General features: G+C 42.5%; 2 protein-coding genes across 7 annotated transcripts in view; both read left to right on the top strand.

Moving 5' to 3' along the window:
• GRB2 (growth factor receptor bound protein 2) overlaps nucleotides 1–11,157 on the top strand; it is a 78,207-nt gene extending 67,050 nt beyond the window's left edge. For all 6 annotated transcript variants that reach the window (XM_024214105.2, XM_024214102.3, XM_024214101.3 and 3 more), the window contains 3 exons: nucleotides 2,211–2,333; nucleotides 5,629–5,797; nucleotides 8,879–11,157. In XM_024214105.2, coding sequence (XP_024069873.1) covers nucleotides 2,211–2,333; nucleotides 5,629–5,797; nucleotides 8,879–9,064 — 478 coding nt within the window. In that variant the 3' untranslated portion in view covers nucleotides 9,065–11,157. The remainder of the gene's footprint in view (nucleotides 1–2,210; nucleotides 2,334–5,628; nucleotides 5,798–8,878) is intronic.
• Nucleotides 11,158–14,264: 3,107 nt separating this feature from the next.
• On the top strand, nucleotides 14,265–25,203 carry SLC25A19 (solute carrier family 25 member 19). Its single transcript, XM_024214096.1, has 7 exons — nucleotides 14,265–14,383; nucleotides 14,973–15,153; nucleotides 16,039–16,194; nucleotides 16,895–17,065; nucleotides 19,041–19,224; nucleotides 20,524–20,654; nucleotides 22,606–25,203. Exons 2-7 carry the CDS (start codon nucleotides 15,022–15,024, stop codon nucleotides 22,804–22,806), a joined length of 975 nt encoding a protein of 324 aa, XP_024069864.1. The 5' UTR covers nucleotides 14,265–14,383; nucleotides 14,973–15,021; the 3' UTR covers nucleotides 22,807–25,203.
• Nucleotides 25,204–26,290: the final 1,087 nt, after the last annotated feature.

The raw sequence follows: 26,290 nt of genomic DNA, 5'->3' as shown, positions 1-26,290 counted from the left end.
CTGACTGAATGTAGTCACTTTGCTCACTGCAGTTCTGTATGAATTATTCATAATCACCTGATCCAGAACAGGCTGGAAATTGTTCTTTGGCAAAAAATGCATTTTTCCATTTGTGCAGTAGTGATGCGGAGCCCCTATTAAGGCGTGAAAAGCTCCTGATTCAACTATTCACAGCTATAATGTGAAGTGTAGCCTTTGAAGAAACTTGTGGGTGAAGTCTGCATTTCAATGTATTTAATAGCGGAAGAAATCTTGTTGCTTTCCCTTAAGTGCTACTAAAGTGACAGTTGTTGTTCCTTCCTGTTAAAAATCATAAAATTTCTTTGCTTAATCCAGTATAATCTATTGTGACCCAAGACCCCCTTAATGCCAACTGGCAAGGGAGTTACAGGAATACACTGATTCTGGTGGGTATGTTCTGGTTCACCAAAGAATGTCATGTAAAGTCTTAAATGACAGCCGGACTCACATTGATCATTAATAGCGTTGTGAAATGTATGTACAGATACTCAGGATATAGATACTGAAAATATGTTTTAAAGTCTGTATCAAGGCAGAGGTGAAAAACAGGCCTTCCTTCAGACAGGAGGTAAGAAATGTATCTCTGGAATGTAAATTAAGCATTGTAAACCAATGCAATGGATGCCCATTGATATACAATGTGAGATGTTAGTGAAGAGATGTGAAGTCAACAGGTAAGCAGCACACAGGAAAAGCAAGCCATGGGTGGTTATCCTCTTTGAGTACAGACAATGAACTTGGGAGGGTGGGTATATGTCAGAAATGAAGAAGACACCTCATCCTGCACATAGAAAAAGATGGGCAGTGCGTTGCCATTCATGAAAACAGGATCTCAGATAGCCTTGGCTGAAAACACTTCTAAAGAGTTTGGGTGAGAGAAATTCTTTTTGACAGTAGGGTAACCTGGAAGTTTTGTCTCTAGAGAGCATGTTACAATTTTGTTTTATGTGTAACCATTTGTTTCCAATATTCTTATTCACTGTCTCCTGAGTCTCTAGGCTTTGATGATAAACTTATTTTTGTTTTCACATAAATATATCTCAGTGTGGTGGTTTTAAGCTAAGTGCTGGTCTTGAGCTGAATTTTAAACTGATGTATATACTGTTCCTTTGGAAACAGGAAGCCTGGTAGTTCTGTGAGTAGCCAACGTCGGTGGATATCACAAGGGAATGCTTCAAAGGGACTTGGGGTCTGGGGTACATCTATTGTTAACCTGCAAGGCAAAGGAAGGGCTGGCATTGCCCAGAAGAGTGTGCTTGAGGGGCTGACAGGGTGGTGGTGTTTGAGCTGATAGCAACCTAAGCACAAGCAAGACTCCTCCTCACTGGTGGCAGGGAGTGACAAGGTGACTCACCTGTCCTTGGAACCCCAAGAACCATCACATCTGTCTTCCAAAGTGTCTGCTTTGCAAGTCAGTACAGAGGCACTGCATTTTTTCTTAGCAAACTCAAGTAATAAAAGAGCGTGTATAATTACTTTCCATTAACCATCTTCAGTTGCCAATAGTGAAACAAATCCAGCTGTACATGAACAAAGTTCCATAATGATGGGCCACATACATGCAGATTTCTTGGCAGTCATTGGTTAAACTGTGTATGTGCAACATGGAGAAGTAGAACTTTGTATCTTCTGCTTCAGAAACACAGGCCTCTACACCTGGAGTTGTAGAGGAAGATTTCTATTAGCATTTGACTGGCCCAAAAAGGGGAGCTGTTTAGTCTATTGTTTTTGTTTGGTTTTTGTTAAAGCTATGGGACCTGGTTACTAAAATAATCTCCGGAACCATTCTGTAGCCTTTAGATTTATCCAAGCAACTGGACATATTCAACATCATCCAGGTGGGGCACCGTGCTATACTTTTTCCTACCGTAGTTTCTCTTTCTGCTCTTATTGTAAATTCTGCAATTTCAGTGATTTCATTTACAGACATACCGAGTCATCCCAGTATAGTAGAAAAAGGTTAGTGCAAAGCCCCTCCTGGTGGAACCATGGTGGCACCATGGTGGCCATTGCTCTCAAGATGAGGGGGCATGGTGCTTGTGCCGGTAAAGGTTCTGTAGAGTAGTATCAGGGTGCAGCTCAATTCATTACCATTCTTTTGAAATCACTTCACAGCTATGTACATGTCCAATCCTGATTTTTCCATGGGGAGGGAACTGACTTTAATTCTCATCTTTCTTCTTCCACAGATGGTTTTTTGGGAAAATCCCCCGAGCAAAGGCTGAGGAGATGTTAGGCAAACAGAGACACGATGGTGCCTTTCTCATCAGGGAAAGTGAGAGTGCTCCTGGGGACTTCTCTCTCTCAGTCAAGTGAGTATTGCTCTGTAGCATCCAGTGGGCTAATTAGGACACCCCTTGTGTGATAAAAGTACAAATGATTATTCCTATTTTTCACCTCTGACACTATTTCCCACATGTGTAGTAGCAATTCTCTCTTCCAGTGACGTGCACCTGTACTATCTTTTGTAACAATAAATATGGGTGCTCTATCCTACTAAGAGTCACATTGCTGAGCTGATGGTAACAAGATATTGTCCTGTTCTGTGTGAAACGATGTAATGGTTCAGTGGTGAGAGCAGGGGAATGGGACACCATGACTCAATGGATTCTGAAGAATGATGATGATCATGTACTGTTTTTCCCTCTTCCTGCTCTTCTCATTTACTATTCTGAAGCTCTAATTCTTTCCACCTTCTGCTCTCGCTATCTGGCTGGTTGAGAGACACTTTCAAATATGCAGTTTTTCATAACTCTGTGGGAGGCACATATTTTGGGAATATCCTTGTTCTCCAGCATAGAGATGTGGAGTTGTAAAAACGGAGCCTGCTTCCCATCTCTTGTCAGTAGATTCCATGTTGGCACAGACCTCACGATTTCATTTTGGAAATGTAGCTGGGTTGCAATGAGCTATTATTACTTAATATTTTTATTACAGTAGCATCTAGAGATGCTTATTTAAATCGCTTTAACAGTAGCTCCTATGTCAGTGTCAGTCTTGCATATTCCCTCACAAGCTGTGAGAGCCCCAAGAGGCTGCTGTGAAATAGAATGGAAATGTTACAAGCTTTAACAATATGGGATATGTACTTAAATGAACAAACTCTTGTCCTTTAGCAGTTGACACCCTTCTTCCCCTCCACTTACAGTCGCACACCCTTTGCCTGGCAGAGCTGAGCAAGATATCCTTTGGAATCTAAGCATCATATTTTGATTATCCAGCTGAGGTTGCTACAGAATACAGAGTTTTCCATGCCCATCAAGCACAGTACCTCAGCAGTGTTTCCAGCTCTTTCCTTCTGTGATTAAATTCTGGACCTCATATATGGCAGCATAGAATTCTTCCATCATGCTGGCTTGTTTTAGCAGTGCATTTATATTCTGCCTTTGGCACAATAATCAGATACGCTGGAATACACAAAAGGATATATGAATGACCAGAAACAAGATGTAAATGGAACCTTTATTCCTGGAAGCTTATTCTTTACAAAACTAACAAATTGAGTCTAAATACTGGGAAACCACAGATAATCTCTGCCTGCCTAGTAGCTCAGTGATAGCTCACCTACTAATATATTTCTCAGTTTTGGGATTTTTCTGCTGATTAGCTCTTCTGAAAGGGCTTACTAAAACCTTATCTGCAGGATCTGAAGTGGAAAGAAACTGACTGAGAAAGGGAGACTTGAAGCATTAGCCATTAAATACTTGCTGCAGATTTGACATTTGCTCATAGCAACAGTAGACTGTACATCTACAGGTATTGAAAGACTGTAAACACCAAATGAGAACTGCTGCTTGCATTTTTCATTTCTTGGAGCTATAAAGGGAAAATGTTATAATTCTGTCTACATATACCTCTCTACTGGTAGCCTGTTTTGATCTCCCCTTCCTTCAGAAGAAAATGTATTGGAAGCAAGAGACAGAGGTTTTTATTAAATATCAAAACTTCTGTCTATTTGCATACCAAAAGATGTAGTTAAAGTTGAGTTAAGGATGCTGCTGTGTAAGTCTATAGAAGTGTTTGGGTTGTTTTGTTTTTTCTTGTTGCACTAACAGGCTTTGTGTGGGGAGATTTTAATTGAGCACTTTGTTCTGAAGTTTGAGTTTGGGATTTTGAAGCACATCACCCAGAAGGGATGGGAAACAGAAGGTGCTGTTGTGCAGCAGCAACCTTAACTCCCTCTTAACAAAGTATTTTATAAGTACGTTTCTTTTGTTTTTAAACCTGTGAGAACCTCCAGCCAGCCTGGCTCATTCACATCTCTATCAACAGAATGGGTTTACTCTCTCATGGCTGGGATATCAAGCCTTAGTAGACAATGTTAGACATTCTTTGAGTCTTGAGGAGTTCAACTCAGGTGCTTCAGAAACAGCCAGCACCAGAAAAAGCCTGCATGCATGGCAGTTCTCAAGTCATCTCTTTACTTTGACAAAATGCCTAATCACTACTGATTAAAAAAAAAAAAAAAAAAGGAAGTTACACCATGCACAACATGGACCCAAGGCCTCTACAACCCAAACATCCCACGGGATCTCCCCAGGACTACAGGTGACTATGGTGTACATATGTACGATGCACATAAATATATAATGTGCATGCACATGAAATGCCATCGTTGGTGGGGAGCTGTATCTTAGGAACCTCTTGACCAAATTTGCACCACACATCTTGATGGATTTTAGAGAGATTTGAAAATTTGGCTTTAAAGCAAAACTTTGTTGCAACCTTAAGTATGGAGTATCTAGTAACTCCATAGTATTCCTTTAACAGGTCCTGTCTTTTGTAGCTTCTTTTTCACCCTTCTCTGTCAGTGCATAAAATGGTAATACCTTCTACAGTCTTAGCTGTGCTGCTAAAAAGAGACCATTATCCGCTATTTATCTGGAATCATTTTGAAAGAACCAGTTTTTCATTCCTGTCCCTAGCAGTAAAACCTAAATCTTCTGCTGTCTTAATGTTCAGTTCTTTCACTCCTGCCTGTAATATGCTTAGGGGATGTTCTGGAAAGGATGAGGTGGCACTTTATTTCTATAAACGTGGGTTCAATTTGGCTCATATTGTGAGTGGATTGATTCTGGTTCCAAGATGACATTCTTCCAGCCCCATACACTTTCTAAGTTAACTATCTTTGTTCAGGTGGGATAGCAGCCATTGCTATAGGTCAGGACTGAGTGCCTTGGTTTATCTATATGGAAGGAGTCTGCATTCCACCTGCCACTCTATTTGCCTCTCCAGCCAGTATTTTAATTCCCTCTTTCATGAATGCTATCGTCACAAGCTTTGTTTTTTATAGTATTTATACTTTCAAAACACACTCCAGACACTGATCATCTCTCTGATCCCTTCTTCCCTGTGCAAGGTCCGAGGAAGTGCAAAAGCTACTTTCCACCAATCCTTAGCCTGCACAGATGACAGTGGGTTAGTGTATCTCCAGAATCATTTGAGACCTAGATTCACAGCGATTAAGAAAGGAGACCTTTTTTATGCTATTTATGTTTGTAATTGTCTTCCTAGATTTAATCGGCTTCCATTCATGTCCTTCTAGGAAGAGAGACTCTGTATGACTGATACATACAATCTGTCTTCTCTCCCTCTCCCACATCCCAGGTTTGGAAATGATGTGCAGCACTTCAAGGTGCTCCGAGATGGGGCTGGCAAGTATTTCCTCTGGGTGGTGAAGTTCAATTCTCTGAACGAGCTGGTAGATTATCACAGATCCACTTCTGTCTCCAGGAACCAGCAGATATTCCTTCGGGACATTGAGCAGGTGCCACAGGTAAGATGGTGGGAGAGAGGAGCATTGCCACTATAACCAAAATGGAGAGCTCTGACAGCAGCCCAGGGTCTGAAGGATTGCTTGAATTTTAAGTAGGAAGATATGGGGAGAGAGAAGTTAACCCTTTAACTTTCCCTCTCTGATGTAGAATTATCTGATTCTACAATTCTGAGCCCTGGATTCTGCAGACTAATTGTACTGAAAAATAAATGCAGCCCATGTGCCTTCTTTTGGATGGGCTTTGTACCACTATAAAAAACTTGTAAATCCCCTTCTGTTCTGGCAAAGGATGTCCCTATGACTTTTTGATCATCCAGTTCACATCTTTAAGAATGATTTGGGATTATGCCTAGCCTTCAATACATAAAGCACCATAATGAGTCCATCTGTTCGTTCCCACCAGTAGACATGGTCTTAATCATATGTTACATTCCCTTCCCCCTGCTACTTTCATGGGATTTTGATTTCTGTTTGAATTCATTTTTAGCCAGCAGTGCCCTCAGCAATACACTGCATACCATCAATATCTTAATGCACATTTCTCTTCAGAGGCACACTGTAGAGAATGGTTAAGGATATTGGCATATGGAACTTCTCTCCTCTAGGTTGCTGGTTTGAATCTAGTCCAAACTGGTAGCGACTAAAGTTATGGTCTAATGGAAGTTATTGGTTTTAGTTCAGCTCCCAGGCACACCAAAATACCATCACAGTTGGCAATTGGTGTCTGTTGGGCTCTGCAGGAAGACCATCTGACCATTAGATGTGGCCCCTCCAGTCCAGGCTTGAGACATGCTGGAAAGGCTGAGGGGGAAACTTAGGGTATGTCTAAACTAGAGCGTGAAGTCATAAATTCTAGCTCAAGGCGATATACTCCCACTAGCTCTGATTACCTAGCGTTCTAAAAATGGAAATAAAGCTGCAGTGGCACAAGCAGCAGGAGGGGCTTGCTGCCCCAAGTATGATCCTGTCTGAGTCCAGAGGTATGGACTTGGGGCAGCTAGCCCCTCTCGCAGCTTGTCCTACCGTGGGTACACATCTATTTTTAGCATGCTGGCGCAATCAGAGCTAGTGTGGGTATGTCTCCTCAAGCTGGCATTTATACCTTCCAGCCCTAGTGCAGTCATACCCTTATGCTGCTCTGTCCATGCTGTACCTAGTCTATAGATAAACAGGACATCAAGGCTATTGGACCAGTATTAAATTAACCATATCAAAAAACACATAGCTGAAAAATACAGAAAACATGAAAATAAAAGTACCTCCTAGCACCATAAGCTCATTTTTAAAATGAAGCTTTAGTTTTCATAAACACAGTATACAGATTTGCAGAAAACAGATTGGATAAAGCAGCAAAGAGTCCTGTGGCACCTTTATAGACTAACAGACATATTGGAGCATGAGCTTTCGTGGGTGAATACCCACTTCTTCGGATGTAGAGACTAACACCTACAAAATCTTCACCAAGCATTCTCAAAACTACGATACCCGCATGAGGAAATAAGGAAACAGATCAACAGAGCCAGATGTGTACCCAGAAGCCTACTGCAAGACAAGCCCAAGAAAGAAACCAACAGAACTCCACTGGCCATCACGTACAGTCCCCAGCTAAAACCTCTCCAATGTATCATCAGTGATCTACAACCCATCCTGAACAACGATCCCTCACTTGCACAGGCCTTGGGTGGCAGGTCAGTCCTCGCCCACAGACAACCCGCCAACCTGAAGCATATTCTCACCAGTAACTACACACCACACCATAGTAACTCTAACTCAGGAACCAATCCATGCAACAAACCTCGATGTCAACTCTGCCCACATATCTACACCAGCGACACCATCACAGGACCTAACCAGATCAGCCACACCATCACCGGTTCATTCACCTGCACGTCCACCAATGTAATATACGCCATCATATGCCAGCAATGCCTCTCTGCTATGTACATCGGCCAAACTGGACAGTCCCTACGTAAAAGGATAAATGGACACAAATCAGATATTAGGAATGGCAATATACAAAAACCTGTAGGAGAACACTTCAGCCTCCCTGGACACACACTAGCAGATTTAAAGGTAGCCATCCTGCAGCAAAAAAACTTCAGGACCAGACTTCAAAGAGAAACTGCTGAGCTTCAGTTCATCTGCAAATTTGACACCATCAGCTCAGGATTAAATAAAGACTGTGAACGGCTAGCCAACTTCAAAAGCAGTTTCTCCTCCCTTGGTGTTCACACCTCAACTGCTAGAAGAGGGCCTCATCCTCCCTGATTGAACTAACCTCGTTATCTCTAGCCTGACTCACTCTTGCTTGCATATTTATACCTGCCTCTGGAAATTTCCACTACATGCATCCGAAGAAGTGGGTATTCACCTACGAAAGCTCATGCTCCAATACGTCTGTTAGTCTGTAAGGTCCCACAGGATTCTTTGCTGCTTTTACAGATCCAGACTAACACGGCTACCCCTTTGATGCTTGAGATTGGATAAAGTCTGTCCAAAAAAAATTCACTCAACATGAATGACTGGTGGTTAGAAAACTTCAAATGGAAGCATTTAAAATTTCAGTGTGGTCCAACGGTCATTGTTTAGGGGAAAAATTAAGTATCATGGTATAGGGTTGGTTAAGAATACTCACTGAACGTTGTGATCTGTGTGGAAAGCAAACTGAGGAAGAATAAGAGTAATGAAGCTGTTAGGACACAGAAAGGAAATGGAGAAGGACAAGGATACAGAGGTGAAGGGAATATCTAGTGGAGACCCAGTAGCATATACAATATGGGCCTCTGATAAGACATGGTCACAAAAATGCGCAAGAGACTCCACCTTGTTGAGTTTTACTGTAACTCATTCATTTAATTAATGTGATCATTTTCAAAGGCCTTGTGTATTCTAAACTTATCCTTTGAGCATCTTGTCACAGTTGATGAAAGAGGCAATTTGCAGAGAAATGAAACAGCCCAAATATTTACTAGTGGCACCTGAACTCGGTTGCAGAGCTAGAATGCAGCCTGTGAAACAGGGACAGTGGGAGAGTTGGATGCTGTGAATGACACACTCACTCTTGGTTTTTTCCCCATGCAGCAACCCACATACGTTCAGGCCCTTTTCGATTTCGACCCCCAGGAGGAAGGTGAACTCGGCTTCCGCCGTGGAGACTTGATCCAGGTCCTCGACAATTCTGATCCCAACTGGTGGAAAGGAGCCTGTCACGGACAGACGGGCATGTTTCCACGCAACTACGTGACCCCAGTGAACCGGAACATCTAGAGATAAATATTAGAGATTATTTAAAGAAACCAGAGAAACAGTAAATACACATACAGAGTCTAACTACAGCCAGTGATCTAAAATCACAAGATGGTAAAACCTGAATCACTTCTTACCACAAAGTGATCTTCCTTCACTCAGTATGGAACTTTGGGGGCGGGAGGGAGAATTCAACTTACATGCCAAAATTTACCTTTAAATTAAAAAAATTAACAGATTTCCTCAGCTGCTCCTGGGTTGTCCTTTTCATTCACTCTTCCTTTCCCCCCCTCCTCTGTCCATCAGTGCATGAAGTTTTAATGCCATATAAAGTCCTAGCCATGCTGATAAAGGAAAAGGGAGAAACTCTGCTGGTATTTTCTCTCTATGCAAACAATCTTCATTTGACATGGAGGGACTTGAGAGAAGAACCAAATCCACTGTCCTGCCTTTAAAAAAACAAAACTGCTTTTTGCCTTCAACATTCAGCTCTTTTTGGTTGGGAAAAGATGGTGTTTTCTTTATTTTTCCTTCTCCTTAGCCACTCTCCCCTCTGAGGCTCAGCAGCTTCATAGCAGAGTGAAGGAGACAAACTTTTTTTCACAAGTCACAGAGCTGCTCTGAGAAATTCCAAACTACAATCAGTCTGTTCTCTTTTATTTTGGTGACAGCTTTTTTTCTTCAAGGTGTACGGTTGAGCACAGTCTGTAATTTTTTTCCATAGTGCCTTTTCCCTTATTTCCTTTTTTTTTATTATTTTTAAGTTAAAAGGACAGTCCAGAGGTTTTTTTTCTTTATACGTGTAAATATTTTTAGGGGGGGAGAAGGGGTAGTTTTATCAATGAATATAAAAAGACATCTACAAAAAAGATGGAGCTTTAATATTTGTATTACCGTCTGACTTTCTTTATTCCAAGGAAAAATACAAGGCATATACAGTGTTGTAAGTGGCAGCACAGGCTGCTCAGAGGTGGGGAGCTGCAGCCAGGAGCCTCAGGAAAAAGGGGAGAGAAGGATTGCCTCATAGAATCATAGAAATGTAGGATTGGAAAGGACGTCAATAGGTCATCTAGTCCAGTCCCCTGCACTGAGCCAGGACTAAGTATTATGGGAAACGGGCAAACGTATTTGGGGGTGAAGGTGGGCGATGTTCTATCAAAGTACCATGGTAGGAGAGAATAGTGCTGAGGTGTCCGACGAAATGTACATTCCTCTTGACAGGAAGCTTTATATTACAGGGAAACCTCAAGAAATAGTACTTGAGTACACTTCAAGGTATTAGTGAATGTCCATACATACCCATGTAATCAAGAGTCTGGCTCCCTTTAGGCTGGGGTAGGGAATATTTGCAATCATGTCTTGTTCTTGAAAAGAGGGGGTGGCATCACTGTTCTCCACTTTCTCCCTACCCCCTCCTCCTCATGCCAGTGTTACACAATTTAAGAAGTTGATTCTTACTTTTCAATCTCGGTTCACAGCAGGCTGTGTGGTGACTGCATTCCCCCTTCCCTCACCACAGTGGCATTCGTTAATGCCATCAGCCCCTCTGCCAGAGCAGTTTGACATTGATTTGGACAAAAAGGAGACAAATCAAACTGCAGAGCTTTGTGCCAATCTTCAGTTATATTGTTTCCTCTTGGCAGCCCTGTGGCTGAACCCTTCACCCCAACGATGAACCCCAAAACTGCAACAGAGATCTCCTGACCAAGCGGAGACGTTCCTGTATTGGCGGGTGCCTTTTTTGTACTAAGTGTTACAAATGTTTTATTCCTGAGATGGACTCTGCCTTACACTTCATTTCTCCAGCAGATGAAAGAGAGAGCTACCCTGTAGAGTATTACTTTCTCTCCCTGTCCTTGCTAGCTGTCATTCACTTTGTCTTCTTTCTAAAAATGATTGGAAAAGGAATCTATGGCATTCTACACCTGGACCATTTGATTGTTTCCTTATTTTGAAATTGGTGTATATCATACAGCCTTATGTCTTGTGTGTACATATATTAAAAAAAATCAGTGTTTAAATAAAAAGGCCTATGTACTTAATCCTTTAACTCTGCAGCAGCATTTGGTAGATAGTAATTAACTGTGAATAATAAATATACAATGAATTCTTCACCTTAGCATCTGTCTGTTATTTCCATTAACTGAGCAAAACATCAGCCAGTCAAACTAATTTATAACATGTAACTCAGTGGGATGGAGGAGATAAGTTAGTCCTTCATCCTACCAAGACAGATAAATTGAGAACTGCATAGGTTAGCATGCATGGCCTTCTGGGTTCAGATAAAAATCCTGTCTGCTGCTTGCAGACAGTAAAGATCCTTTGTCCATTATCTGAACGGTAGGTGGAGCCTAGTTGTTTCCTTGTTCCTTGCTCAAAACTTTTTATTGATCTCCACAAATGGGCATGAATTGCTGACACATAGTAAGGAACCGGTTGTGGAAGATCCTTTGGTGTATCCGATCTGACTTCTGACTGATAGTCTCCAAGTAGTTTATTGCTCTTTTACTGAAGGACAGAGTCGGGGGGGATGCTGGAATCTGACTTGTGAGAACAGCAACTGTATTTCCAACTGACAAATGAGTGATTATTTATTTATTTTCCTGCTCGATTTGCACCTTGGCCTAGCTGCCTTTATGGATTACATCCAATGGTATGAGTTGGTTCCAAAAGCACTTTCAAATGGGACCAGAATGGCTTGCCTGGATCACGATAATAAGCTGTATTAATTCAATGGTGGAAATGGTCCTTGAAAACCTGTCTGCATCAATATCAATTGTATGACTTCTCTCCAACCCTTTGCTCTGTGTAGATTATGTCCCTCCATAGTAGGATTTAAAGCATAATAATTGAAAGGCTGACTGACATATAAGCTTCTTTGAATTGTCAAAGATAATTCTTGTTTGGTTAGGAATTTTTTCACCACATCTGTTCTGGAGCCTGCTGTCTCTGGCAATATCTAAATTATCCAGTGAGAATTTTTTCATTGTTTTTCCTGAGTTGTGCCAAGTCAGTACCCCAACCAAACTTGCAATGATTTGCCTTGTGGGTTTGAGTTGGACATCGTTTATAATGTTGAACTGGGACATCTTCACATTCTCAGTGGTCTTTATCTTCTATTGAAAGTTTAGGAAAAATTCCTTATGGCTTGTAAAGGAAGCAAAACACATTTGTTGCCATTTTGTATGGTTGTGTAATATTAATGATGGTGCTTGGTTCTTGTTTTTGGCCAAAATCCCTTCTGAGTAAGTCATGTATCTCTTTAAGGTTCTCTCTCCCACATGCACATACAACCACCACCATGGGTGCACACATACACCCCCTTCTCCTGACAATGCAAATGTCAAAATTAAGATTAAAGGTCTCCTTCCCCTTTCTCCTCTTTCCCACCCGCCACTCCTGAGAGAGAGAGAGAAAAAAAAAAAAAGCTTAAAAATCTCTACATACCTGACTGTCATCCTACCTGATACTAGCAAAGCAAAAGCAATATGGCCAAAATTTCCAGACCTGGCAGTCAGCCAGCTTATATATAAAAGGCCTTTGAATATCTACTGCCATCACAGCAACCAAGCAACTGCTTCGGCTGCTGATGCTATATGTAAGGATTGTTTGAACAGGAGTTGTAGGCACAGAACAAAGTAATGTGATGGGGGCATACATTAAAAATGCAGCTGATGCGTGTTATATTTAGCAATATATTTTACACTTTTTGACTCCTTGGAGAAATGATCAGCTTCTAAATAAAACCACAATGATCCTAATTCTGCATTTTAAAAAAAACTAGCACTTCTCTCAAGCCTCGGAAAGTCTGATTTCAGTATTTCCCTTTCTTTTAACACAAGTTTAAAAAAAAAAAATTATGAGCTGGCCATGCTAGAAGGTGAGTGAATTATGTGACTGAACATAGCTCCTCCCTTTCTCATGGTAGTATGTGCAGAATTAAGTGCCAGAAACTCTTATTTTAATACTAGTTCTGCCATGGACTCCTAAATGGCCCTGTGAGAGTCATTTTAATCTGCTTCCATTTCTCCATCTGTGAATTGGGAATAACCCATCTTCAAGGGTTGAAGACTATTTAAAGTACAATGTGCACAGTGAATACATTTGCTCTATCACTCTTACCATTAATTTAGAAAACTAAAACCACAAGCTCATGGAAAACCAGCTGGGCAGAAGGAGTTAGGGGGTGGGTTAGAGAATCCTGTCTTTTAATGAAATGGTGTTGCGTTGTCAGGTGCTGGTGGGCCAGTGCTCTATTCTATGCTCTGCTTGGTTGGAGTGGCTCTCCTGGACTGATTAGTGTTGGGTAATAAAATACCATTGGGAGAAAAGGTAGAAAGAAAGTAATCGTAGGGCTAGACTAATATGCTTCTGTGCTCTAACATCCACATAATAATCTGGGAATTGTTTACACAGTTGGTCTGTGCCTGCGGTAATGGTTTACTATCTCTTGCCTGTCTGTATGGTGGCTAGCAGATGGTAGGTGTGCTGGGGGGGGGGGAAGGGCACACAATCCTTGTGAATCTTGGGTTTGAACACAAACCCAACACAAAACAAATGTATTTCCCCATTGTTCTACAGGCCGTCTACTTGAGACTTCCCTCAGTTGAGTGATTTGATCCTCTATAGCAAATGCCTGGCCCCTTCTAAGCTAGGTGTGATAATTGCCTCTGGAAAGGGTGACCAGATAGCAACTGTGAAAAAATGGGGCAGGGTGGGGGGGTAATAGGTGCCTATATAAGAAAAAGTCCCTAAAAATGGGACATCTGGTCACTCTACCTCTGGAGGTCCAAGCACCTGTTCTGAAAGGGGGGATCTGCCTGAGACCAGGATTGGCTGGCTCCGGGTCCTTAAAGGGGCAGATGACCCTGTTACACTGTCCCTCTCCTTTTTCTTCTCTGTTGCAAAGACCAAGATGAGTGTGGGACCTTTTCCTCCTATAGGGTGACCAGATATCCCGATTTGGGGGTCTTTTTCTTATATAGGCTCCTATTACCCCCACCCCCTGTCCCAATTTTTCACGCTTGCTGTCTGGTCACACTATCCTATCACCCCAAATGCTTTCCTATGTCAGCTTGGGAGGAGGGGATGGAGAGGCACCTCTCCCAGCCCTGCCCTGTATTACGCTGCGAGGTCTGGCGGGACTACATCTCCCAGCAAGCCTCGGGCCTGTGATGATCCTGAGCATGCGCAGTCTGTTATCTGTCCTCCCGGACCAGAACAGGCCGCTGGCTGGATTGGCCAGGCCCAGCCTGGGCCGATGCCAGCGTTCGGGGAGCGGCTCTGAGCAGTGCCGTGAGGAGGCGACAGCGTCCGGGAGCCGCCCTGGGTGGCAACGGGGTGAGCGCCGTGGCGGTGAATGTCTCCTCTGGCGGGGGGAGGCCCGAGGGGGAATTGCTGAGGTGCGGTGACCCAGGGCAGCCTCGGCCCCAGCGCGTCCCCGTCCACACCAGCGACCGGCCCCCTCGGCGCGTCCCCGCGACCGGCCGTTGGGCTCCCGGCGCGTCCCCAGCCTGGCCCTGTCCAACGCAGTAACTGCCCCTTCTGCAGGTCCCGGCCAGTGACCCTCACTTCTGCCCCCATCCACCCGAGCCCCACACCAGCAACCATCCCCTCTAGTAGGGCTGGTGCCGGCACGTCTGTTCCAGAGGTCATCCTCCCCTTCCCAAGCCCAGGTGTATTATTGTTGCCCTTGTTAGGCTGGCCGAAAACCTTTTATTTTGCTTTATGATTGTTCCTGTTTAAATAGGCCATGTGTCCCAGTGGTGGGAGCCGTTTTAGGAGTCGGGGGTTCCTTTTGGGGATCAAAAATATTCATAGGCCTGAGGCTAGCTTGTCGTGTGATAGTGACCTCTTTGCTCCTCGGCGAGAGGTCAGAAGTAGACCTGTCACCAAAAACTCCTTATTCTCTTCTGTCTTTGGACTGTAGCACTCTTGGAGGTTGATGCAGGTGGAGGCTGCCCGTGGACCAGGCAGTGATGGTCGGCTATGACCCCAAATCTGAAGTGAAGTCCATCTCAGCCGTGGAGGTGGCTGTGGCAGGATCCGCATCTGGGTTTGTCACTCGGACTCTAATCAGCCCTGTGGATGTCATCAAGATTCGCTTTCAGGTACCTTTCCCAACAGCCCTCATGGCACACCTGGAAGAGGAACGTACAGAGAATAAAAAGAAGCTACGCTTTTTCTTTTAACCTTTTATAGTATTTAAATAAATCGTTGCCAGTGTCACAAATACACCTAGAAGCTATTACATAGCTGATTAAACTTCTGTGTGTGAGTTAAATACAGATTATACAAGGTAGACAGATATATTTCTCTTTGGGGGCCATTTCTGCTTTCTGGTAACAAATTAATGTATTTTTACTGCTCTGTCTTATTTTCTTGTACATAGCTCTTGTGTTTTTACATCCGAAGAAGTGAGGTTTTTACTCACGAAAGCTTATGCCCAAATAAATCTGTTAGTCTTTAAGGTGCCACCAGACTCCTTGTTGTTTTTGTAGATACAGACTAACACGGCTACCCCCTGATACTTGTGTTTTTCTTGTTCTTCCTTCTTTTTTTCCTTCCTATCTAACTGTCCTAATTTAGATTTATTAACATTTTTGCTGAATGTCATAGCTCTTTAGCGTTGCACGTACCTCTTCTTCTGCCCCCAACTCTTAAGGACCAGCAGCAGTGGTATCTGAGCCAGCTGTAGCTGCCATGAGGGCACACAAGGAGTGGGGTCTGAGTTAATGTAGGCCACTGAATGTTTCAAAGATCAGGTTCAGGACCTTGAAGCAGATCACAGAGTAAAGTACACCTCTACCCCGATATAACACGAATTTGGATATAACGTGTTAAAGCAGTGCTCCGGGGGGGCGGGGCTGCGCACTCCGGTGGATCAAAGCAAGTTCGATATAACACGGTTTCACCTATAATGCGCTAAGATTTTTTTGGCTCCCGAGGACAGCATTATATCGAGGTAGAGGTGTAATTTATTTGTTCTTTTTCAGCTTCAGATTGAACAACTCTCCCCCAGAAACCCACTGGCTAAATATTATGGCATCTTGCAAACTGCACACCGGATCCTTCATGAGGAAGGGCTGACAGCATTCTGGAAGGGGCATGTGCCTGCTCAGCTCCTCTCAGTCAGCTATGGAGCTGTCCAGGTAAGGTGTCAGGAAATCATCCAGGGCTAGCTTTGTTCTGAAGTTTTTAGTTCCTATAGTGGCTTTGTCAGCAGCCTCATCCTGTCATAGCTACCCATCGCTTACCCAGCTGTCTGTAGGGCTAGTCCATTTGTAGGGTACTTTGTATGCCAAAGGGGAGACTCTGGTAGTGTGATTAGGTGATGGTAGAGCAGCGGACCAAGAGGACAGTTGTGGGCTCTAGTCTCAGATGAGTTCCTTACATGCTGTGAGTCCTTGGGTGTGTCACTTATCTTTCTGGTTCACTTAGTGCCTTTGTTGATTGAGGATGACAGTGTTGATAATACTGATTCATAGGTTGTTGTGAAGCTTAATTCATTAATGTTTCTAAAACCTTTTGAGACCATCTATTGAAAGGTGATGTATAAGAGCCAAATATGTATTATTTAATAAATAATTTATGGAGAGGAGAGAGAGTTAAAATGGGATCTTCCTAGGAGGCCTTTTTGTTTTAAATCCCAGACTATATTCTCCTAAAGGGAGAACTGAAGATTCTGAATGCCAAGAGTATTACCCAATTTACTAGCTGCATCCTTGGAGCATACCCTCCAGGAGGTTGCAAATGATGGATTTATTTATTTTTGTTTGAATGTGGTAGAACCAGGAGGGTTGTGGGTGATAAGAGTTTTCTCTGTGACATATGTTTCTGTTTCTCTGTAAGTTTGTGACCTTTGAGTGCCTGACGGAATTGGTGCACAATGCCACACCATACGACACCCGCAACTTCATTGTGCACTTTGTGTGTGGCGGCCTGGCTGCTTGCACTGCCACCATGACAGTTCAGCCTCTTGACACACTGCGCACCCGCTTTGCTGCTCAGGGCGAGCCTAAGGTATGAGTTAGGGAAGAATTTTAGCTTTGTTATATTTGTTGATAGCCATGTTTCATTCAGATTAGTGTGGGGGAAAACTGCACAACTTCCAGCAGGTGATCTGGTAAGACTGGAGCCCTTAATGGGTGGTAATGCCATTAATGCCAAGTTATCCTTTAGTCCATTGACACACGTGCTTTGTCCTGGCAGCGAGAAGGAGGAACTGTTCTTTTTGGTGTGGCTGATTTGGCTCTCATTTGGTACTCGGCCGCACAAGGGAGTTATTCCTCTGCCTTTCTTGAAGGGACATGTCTCAAACAAAGAATCATAGAAATGTAGGGCCGGAAAGGACCTTGAGAGGTCATCTAGTCCAACCCTCTGAACTGAGGCAGGACCAAGTATACCTAGACCATCCCTACCAGCTGTTTGTCTAACCTGTTGTTAAAAACCTTCTGTGATGGGGATTCCACAACCTCCCTTTAGGAGCCTATTCTGGTGCTTAGTTATCTATATAGTTAGAAAGTTTTTCCTAATATCTAATCTAAATCTCCCTTATTGCAGATTAAGCCCATTACTTCTTGTCCTACCTTCAGTCTACATGGAGAACAATCTATCACCATCCTCTTTACAACAACCCTTAAGATATTTGACGACTGTTACCAGATTCCCCCTCAGTCTTCTTTTCTCAAGACTAAATATCTTCAGGATTTTTTTAACCTTTCCTCATAGGTCAGGTTTCTAAATCTTACATCATTTTTATAGTCCTCCTCTGGACTCTCTCCAGTTTGTCCTCATCTTTCTTAAAGTGTGGTGCCCAGAACTGGACACAGTGTCCAGCTGGGGCCTCACCAGTGCCAAGTACAGTGGGATAATTACTTCCTTTGTCTTACATACATCACTGCTGTTAATACACCCCCAAAATGATGATATCCTTTTTCACAACTGCGTCACATTGTTGGCTCATAAATATGCAAAGTGTATGAAGAGTCGTGCAGGTTCTTACAGGTATGAAGTTTTTAAAGCAGTCCTCTGCTAATCCAGTTTTATATCCTAGTTTATTCAAGGATCTGTCTCCCCCAACCAAGTTCTGTCTCCCCTCTGTTCTTACTGGAGACACTTAATTTTGAATCGGAGCCATTTTCTTACTGTATTTCTGCTTGACTTGTAATGGAATCGCAATCCATTCCCATGTATTCAGTGTCAGGGCTTCACTGCAGGAGTAAATGGTGAAACTAGGCTGTGAGGAAGAAAACACACCTCTGATACAAATACAAGTGCTGGTGAGCTTAAGCCATTGGGAAAATTACCAAAAATATGAGAAGTAGCTAGATTTCTTAGTACAGTAAGTCTTTGAGTAATGTGTTTTCTAGCTACCAGTCAAAGAAGACTGGACAAGAAATGTTCTCAGCTTCTTGAGTAAAGAGCTGTGACTGGCATATTTGACATCACTCTTGTAAATTAAGAATCGTTGAAGGACACTCAATCTGTGAATTCAGCTGTGTTTTGCACAGTTACCCAGAGCTTTCCCCCTGCCCCACAATAGCTGTCCTGATCTGCCAGCCTCCCTTTACTGTTACTTTCTGAAGCTATTCATATCAAGGTGTTCTCAGTCATGGGGACCCATCTCTGGGGCTTGCTTCCCACCAGAGCCAAAGTTCAGGCAACTTCAGGATACAATGTCCAGCCATGCCTTTCAGTGGGATATTGCTGTCAAGCAGAACAGAGGGTTTGTTGGTTCAGTTAGTCTCACGTGGAAGAGATCCATGTTTATTCTGTCAGTTTGTTTTAATTATTATCAGGATTTCAAAGACTCAGCAGTGAGTGTTCATGTGACGATACGTGAAATGGTTTTGTTAATCTGTTTGTGCTAAAAATCAACCTGTTATATGTTGGGAGATGGGAATCCGCATGATCTGTATCCGGAATGTAACCGATTTCTGAATAGCTGATTGTAAGTGTATCTAACAGGAGAACTTTACTATTCCTTGTTGTTTAGGTTTACCGAAATCTTCGTCATGCTGTGGTGACCATGTACCAAACAGAAGGGCCTCTGACCTTCTACAGGGGTTTGACCCCCACTATCATTGCTGTCTTTCCATACGCTGGTCTCCAGTTCTCCTTTTACAATCTCCTGCAACAATTGTATAAACGGGTGATGCCATCTGAAGGAATGAATGCAGGTGGGTGCTTGGGACTGTGAAATATTCAGTCATGGAGGAAGAAGAAGGGTGGCCCAGTGGTTAGGGCACTAGTCTAGAACTTGGATCTGAGTTCAATTTCTTCTCCTGTCACAGACTTACTGTGTGACCCTGGGCCAGTAACTTAATTTCTCTATGCCTAATTTCCCCACCTGTAAAATGCCTAAATACTTTACCTCATAGCAGTGTTGTGAAGATAAATACATTAGACTGTGAGGCACTCAGATATTGTGGTAATGAGGCCCATAGAAGTACCATCGACAGGAAGATGAACTCTCCAGTCCAGTATATTATTTCTCAAATTGGGTCATGTTGCTTGTGCAGTGGAAAGATCTTGCTGAGACAGCCTTTATTTCTTTCAATTTCAGTAATATTGTGGGGATAGGACTGTCAGTGAGTACAGGATCTCTGAACAGCTGTGTGTTCTAAAGTTGCTTCCCCCTTCAGCTTGTACAGGAGGATTCATCTGGTGCAGGTTAAAGCTCCCAAGTTGTTCTAATATTGATCTCCTGCTCTTTGGCTATTCTGAGTTTTTAAGAGAATTTCATGAAAAGTGGCACGTTGACAGCCCTGGAGATGGGACCTCCATCCACCAGAGCACATACAGCATGGGTAGCATCACTGCACGTTACTGCTCCATCAGAGTGTTCTTAAGTAGAGAGATTACCTCCTATGTGTGAGAGCAGCTCATCCTCAATGTTCATTCAGTCTTAGACAGCAGATTGTGATGGTAGTTTTGTGTTGTGGACACCTGCCAATTAGGACCTGAACTAAGACTACCAAACTCCTTTCCCATTGGCCTCTGTACAGCCATCAGATGGTACCAATTTATGATCTCTACCAACCCATTCTGATTTGAACCCTCAACTGGAGGCACAAGGTTCCATACCCTATTACCAATCTCCAGTATTTTTTATTCCTAGCAATGTGAAAGCTTGCATGGTTATTGATGATAAACCCTTCTGTTATTGTTTCTTTTGTGTATTGCCATTTGACAGAGCTGCAGAATAAATCAGTCTTTAGATTAAGACTGGATATGTTTCTAAAAGATATTCCCTCACTCAAAGAAGTTGTGGACTTGATGCAAAAAATCTTGGGTGAGGTTCCATGGCCTGTTTTATGCAGAAGGTGAGACCAGATGATCATAATGGTCCTTCCTGGCCTTACAGTCTATGAATAAATGGTTCTGATTTACTTTCCATTATGCGTTTTTAAATCAGAAATCCATTCTAATCCTCCATTTCTTCCATACACTCTTCTTTCCACTTCTCTGCTTTTCAGGTAATGTTAAAAACCTTGTGTGTGGCAGCTGTGCCGGAGTTATCAGCAAAACTCTTACTTACCCTTTCGACCTGTTTAAAAAGCGGTTGCAGGTGGGAGGCTTTGAGCAGGCCCGGGCAGCCTTTGGGCAGGTGAGAGATGTTTTGATCAACTGGTTTTCATATGTTTAAATGTAGACCAAGAAATAAAACATTACCCAGAAAACTCAGCTATAACATCTGATTTTGAACAGGGTTCTGTTTATTTCCTCTCTGGGCCTACCAAAGCATTGTTGGTTGACTTGTTCACAATATACTATATATGAGAGAATCTTCTTAATAGGCAGTCATTTGGGGTGGACCAGTCATCCCAGATAAACAGATTAGGAGATTATTTTTCCTTCTAGAAACAAAAATTTCTGAAAAGACCTGAAATTAAATAAAATACTGTAATGAGTAAAAATAACCATGAATTTTTAAAAATCACCTGTCTTCCTAATTTTGTAATTTCTGTGTTAAACTGATGTTGACGTTCTGAACTCTGATATTTTATCTCCTTAACCAAATGCAGAATTTTTGCTAGTACTGTTCTAAATAATCAGCAGTTACTGCAGTTCACTAGTGGAATAAATTGCCTTTCGGAAAGATGACTCAACTGAGTGGTGTATACTACGTCTGTATGTATAGATCTAGGCTGGGAGACTCAAAGGGGCCTAGGGGATTGACAATAGTCATGGCCATATAATAAATTGCATTTATCTTGTACTATTGACTGAGGGTCAGATTTTTAAAGGTATTTAGGTGCCTATCTCACATTGATATCAATGGGAATTAGGTGCCCAAATACCTTTTAAAAATCTGGCCCTGACTCACTTGCACTGTGCTCTTGGAGAGGGGTTGAATGAAAGTTTGGAGGAGTTTGGATTTATTTTATTTTTCTATTTGCTGATGGATATTTGTATGTCAAGATGAGATGGGCAGTTCTTGCTACTATATTGTGTATTTTAGTTTATGGAATAGGCACTCAGAATTCATGGTGGGTACCTAAAGAGACTTGTATAAATCTAAACAAATTAAATACTTCTAGCATTCCTTACCACCTTGAAATAGACACCCATTTAAAAAATTGTATTAGAGAAATATTTCCTTTCTCCCCCAAATATGAAAATGTCCCTTCCAGTTTATATTGGCCTGACATGCAAATTGGGTAGTACCCAATCTTTGAAGCAATGACAGATATATGGTCTGAGAGGGAAGGATGTAAATACTAGGGAGGGAGAGGAGTTATTTAAGTTAAGCACCAATGCTGACACAAGAACAAATGGATATAAACTGACTATCAACGAGTTTAGGCTTGAAATTAGATGAAGGTTTCTCACCATCAGAGGAGTGAAGTTCTGAACAGCCTTCCACGGGGAGCAGTGGGGGCAAAAAACCTTACTGGCTTCACGACTGAGCTTGAGAAAGGGAGGGTTGCCTTCCTCTGCAGCATGGAGCAGGGATCATTTGCAGGTTTAAACTAGTGTAAATGGTGGATTCTCTGCACCTTGAAGTCTTTAAATCATGTTTTGAGGACATCAGTAACTCAGCCAGAGGTTATGGGTCTATTAAGGAGTGGGTGGGTAAAGTTCTATGGCTTGCAATGTGCAGGAGGTCAGACTTGGATAATCATGATGGTCCCTTCTGGCCTAAAAGTGTATGAATCTATATGGAAAATAATACCAGCACATTCTGAAGCAGTTGCTCTGCAAACTGTAGCATGAACACTGCATGAGGTGTGGTATAAAGGATTTCTTGTCATTCAGTTGGCGTGTAAGCTGTTGCTGATAATGGTAAATGTAATTTGTGGTGCCTGCATCTACAAATCAGTGTGCACTCAGATTGATTCTCTGATGCTGCCAGTTAGTCATAGTGAATATCCGTAGAATCTCCATTGTATGTATCTAGAATACATTTTTGATACAGCCTTTGGGTTTCTTTCAAGTCCTCTGAGTCCCTTTCCTGGATGTGTGGAATATGATACAGAGGTTTCTGAGAGAATCCTGCCCAGGTGAGCTGAGCTTGTGCTGTTGTTGTCTTTACTCTCTCAACTCTTCTCCCCCAGGTGCGGACGTACAAGGGTTTAATGGACTGTGCTGGGCAGATTGTGCGAGAGGAGGGGCCTGTTGGATTGTTTAAGGGTCTCTCCCCCAGCTTGCTGAAGGCTGCTCTCTCTACTGGCTTCACCTTCTTCTGGTATGAGTTCTTCTGCAACCTGCTATATGCCCTGAAGGACACTGGCAGCACTAAGGGACAGGAAGGCTGAAGAGGCAGGACTCATCAGCTGCAATTACTCTGTGGAAGAGTAAGACTAGTGGCCTCATTGTCACATGGAGTGGGGTGGGGAATGGCTCCTCCCTGCCAGGGCTCTGAAAACACATGCCCACTAGCTTTGGAGGAAAGATCTGTTTGGAACAAAACCAAAGGAGCAGGTGACTGCAGCTTCAGTTGAGGACACTGAGCCCTGGGGTACACTGAGCATCTTCCATCATATCTCCTATAGTATCAGCATTCACTTTGGGAGAAGAGGTTTTATAAAAACCTAATTCTACTACCCATCTGGCAACATGCTCTGAAGAGGCATCTGATCAAATGTGTGAAATCCTTCAAGCACAGGGACCCATCTGGCTTAGCTAGTGCCACTCAACTAGTGTCAAATGATGCCACATCTGCAAAGCTTCAGCCCTCTGCTTGGGGCCTGTCCATTTGCTGCATATTCTCATCTCCTTGCTGTACAGGTAACCCCTTCCTTATTCTGCATAGACACCTGTCTTCTCTTTGCCATGAACATTTACCAGCTCCACATCCTCCGCCACTTTAAACATAGCATCATCTAGCAACGTTTATGCCAACGCCGATTTGCTTTCTCGCTACAAGTGGCAAGCTTACTTTTGTTTTACAAGTGTTCCTTATTCTGCCTGAGAGTTCTGCTGTGGGCCTCTTAGGGTTCTACTTTGCTAGTGTAATGCTCTTACAAACAGGTCTGCAGCGCTAATGCTGTTTGCTCTCAGGAAGCTCTCTAAATGCACAAAACCCATTTTTGCTTCGCACTGACATGTTGGGGCTCTGCTTTGCTATTTTGTCATGATTAAACAGATGCTATAAAGATTTTTTTTTAATCTACCTTAAAATAACGAAGACAGTCCTGTGGAAACTAGTGACTCTTTGATCATCATAGAGTCAAGGAATTGCTGAGCACCTGGTGTAGTTGGGAGATTAATTCTTTGAATCTCTTGTGGGGGCTTGAGAAAGACCTGAGAACTGCCAGATACACTGAGAGAAATGACATGGTTGCTCTGTGGAGGGCATTGGAGCAGATCTTCCTCCTTGGAAATATTTCCAAACCCTCTCTATTGTGGATTAAACGATCTTCTAAACCTGTCATAGTCCCTTCTCTGGACTGAAGGGCAAAGAAGCTTGAGGAGTTTGGAATTGTTTGTGTATAGTTTGTGTTTGTTTTTAATTTTTCTGAAGCAGCCTGGTGAGCCTCCATGTGCACTAGGAGGGAATGAATGGGCAGAGAGCCTCCACCCTGATCCTGGTTTGTTGCACACTGGGCTGTTGATCATACATGTGATGGGTCTTTATATGATCATTTAGCTGGTGGGGAAGGGATTTAGTGACTTCTGTAGTAGAATGAAAAGACAAACCATGATAGTCATTTCACCTCCCACCCTCGATGTCTGTGTCTTTAAAGTATTTCTAATGTGCCCATCACTAGTCTCTAAACATGAGTCACATCACAAGGAGGGGAAGTGGCTAAAAACGAGAGCATTGATTCCCCTTAGGTAAAGGAGAGAGATACTGGTTTAATACAAAGAATTAGCAAGATGGGTCTTATTTTGCTACTGTTGAATTTTGCAGATTAGTATATTGGGGTTATATTTCCTAGAATCAGATAAATTAAGAGATGGAAAAGATCTATTAGGTTACCTTGTTCCTCCCACCTGCAAGGGCAGGGTTGTTGTTTTTGACTGTATACCTGTCTTCAGTCCAATTTTCAGTGACTCAATCAATAGGGCTTGCACTACTTCCCCCATGAGACTGTGCCACAGTCTAACTGGTGGCGATTGTTGGAATTTTATTCTAATGTAATCCTATCAGTGAGGATTTGCTTTGCCTGAAATTCACCCCACAAGCTGCTCAGCAATTGCATTTGTTTTTATCCTAGTGCCTTTTATCATTTGGGTAAAGCAAAACACTTTACTAAGCAAAGTACAACATACTAATAATACAGTAGCTGTTATGGAATCCACAACAGTTGCCACCTAGCCTTGGCCATTGGATCCTCTATGTGCAAATACTGCAACAAATACTTTCCAATAGCATGTGTATTATTTCCAATAGCACTGATTACCTTAACTCATGTACAGTAACATTCATCTCTCGGGATGTTTGCACAGAGCTGGATTGGGTGCTTCAGTGAAAAAAACAAATGTTCTAGGATTGGTTACTGAAGTGGGTTATTTTCCCTTTTGATTTTAAGCCTCCATTGTTATGCAGAGCCTTAATCCTCTGCAGCATTTCTAGCGATCATCTGAATGGACCTTTTGTGAATTCAGTAGACTTAAGGCTTCTGATCAGCTGTGTTTTTTCACAATATATGTTTAATGTGTGCCTGTCTCTAAAGAGAGGAAAGAAAACATTAAATATTTATTATGTTCCTGTCTGGCTTTTCCTTTCATCTCTTTGCAAACACTCAAACCATGTACATGATGGGGTGATGCAGTTAGATCATTTTGGACAAACACTCTCTAACAAGGGCCTGATCTTGCTCCTGTTGACTGCAGTGAGATCAAGGCTCATGAATTATACTGCAGATGCAACCATATTTGTTATTGGAATTCCAAAGTTCCTGGGCTTGGTCACTAGAGGGCACCGTTGCCCCAACCGCAAAGCAGGAGATGGCTTCAGTGCTTAGATATCCATTACTGCACAATAACTAATGATTGTCCAAATGGATTTGCACAAGCTTGGTCATTCCACTGTGTGAGTATTAAAGCAGCAGATGTTTGACCTACTTCGCCAATCTGTGGTAGACAAGTTCAGACTTAGTTTATATGTATCCGTAACACAGTGTTGCAGAATGTTATCAAAAGCTGCTCATTCTTCATTCACTAAAGCTGCTTTCTAGCTTCAAGAGTAGGCTTGTTCTACTTTGTATAAATATGCTAATGCTAAGGAGTAATGACCAGCACTCATCACACATTAAGCACATGGTAACTTTGGAGCATAAAGTGTGTTCTACAGCACCTGCTCTTTTGAGACGTTGTTAAAGGGAGCTGGCCTGTTCCCTCTTGCTCTTTATTTTTATTTTTTGTTAGAGCTCATATATTTTTCCCCTTCTTAAATTCTTCAAATGTTTTTTCCTACCTTGCAAGTAAAACCCTAGTGCCAAGACCTGAGCAGTTCTGCTCCAACATACTCATCGGGTTTCCTATCTTAGAGAGGGAGGGAAAAATAGAAGAGTAAATAGATTTCAGTTTCAAGCTTCTGAAGTTCACTTATAAACTGTGAAGGAAAATACGAAAGCAAGAATAAGAGGTTGAGTTATTTGCTTATGAGCAAACCCCAGACTTCCAAGCTAACAGAGGAGAATGTGAAGCCGTGGACTACTACTGTACAAAAGGAATAACCTGAAAAGAGGAAAAGTGTAACCATCAGCTTCAAGCACATGAACTGATCAGAAAGTTACCACCATGTGGTGTCTGCTTGGAGGCACATGAGGCCTGTTGGATATAGGCATGCCC

This window comes from Terrapene carolina, unplaced genomic scaffold (assembly GCF_002925995.2).
Source record: "Terrapene carolina triunguis isolate 2854851 unplaced genomic scaffold, T_m_triunguis-2.0 Scaffold192, whole genome shotgun sequence".
NCBI lineage: Eukaryota > Metazoa > Chordata > Testudines > Emydidae > Terrapene > Terrapene triunguis.
The sequence above is the reverse complement of the archived record's forward strand: the minus strand, read 5'-3'. Positions and strand labels throughout refer to the sequence as shown.

What these genes read in the sequence shown, in the direction of transcription:
- SLC25A19 (XM_024214096.1), top strand. Translation starts at nt 15,022, where the DNA reads ATGGTCGGCTATGACCCCAAATCTGAAGTGAAGTCCATCTCAGCCGTG. An exon ending in ATCTGAAGGAATGAATGCAG is followed by an intron (nt 19,225 to 20,523) that starts GTGGGTGCTTGG and finishes TCTGCTTTTCAG; the next exon opens with GTAATGTTAAAAACCTTGTG. An exon ending in CCCGGGCAGCCTTTGGGCAG is followed by an intron (nt 20,655 to 22,605) that starts GTGAGAGATGTT and finishes CTTCTCCCCCAG; the next exon opens with GTGCGGACGTACAAGGGTTT.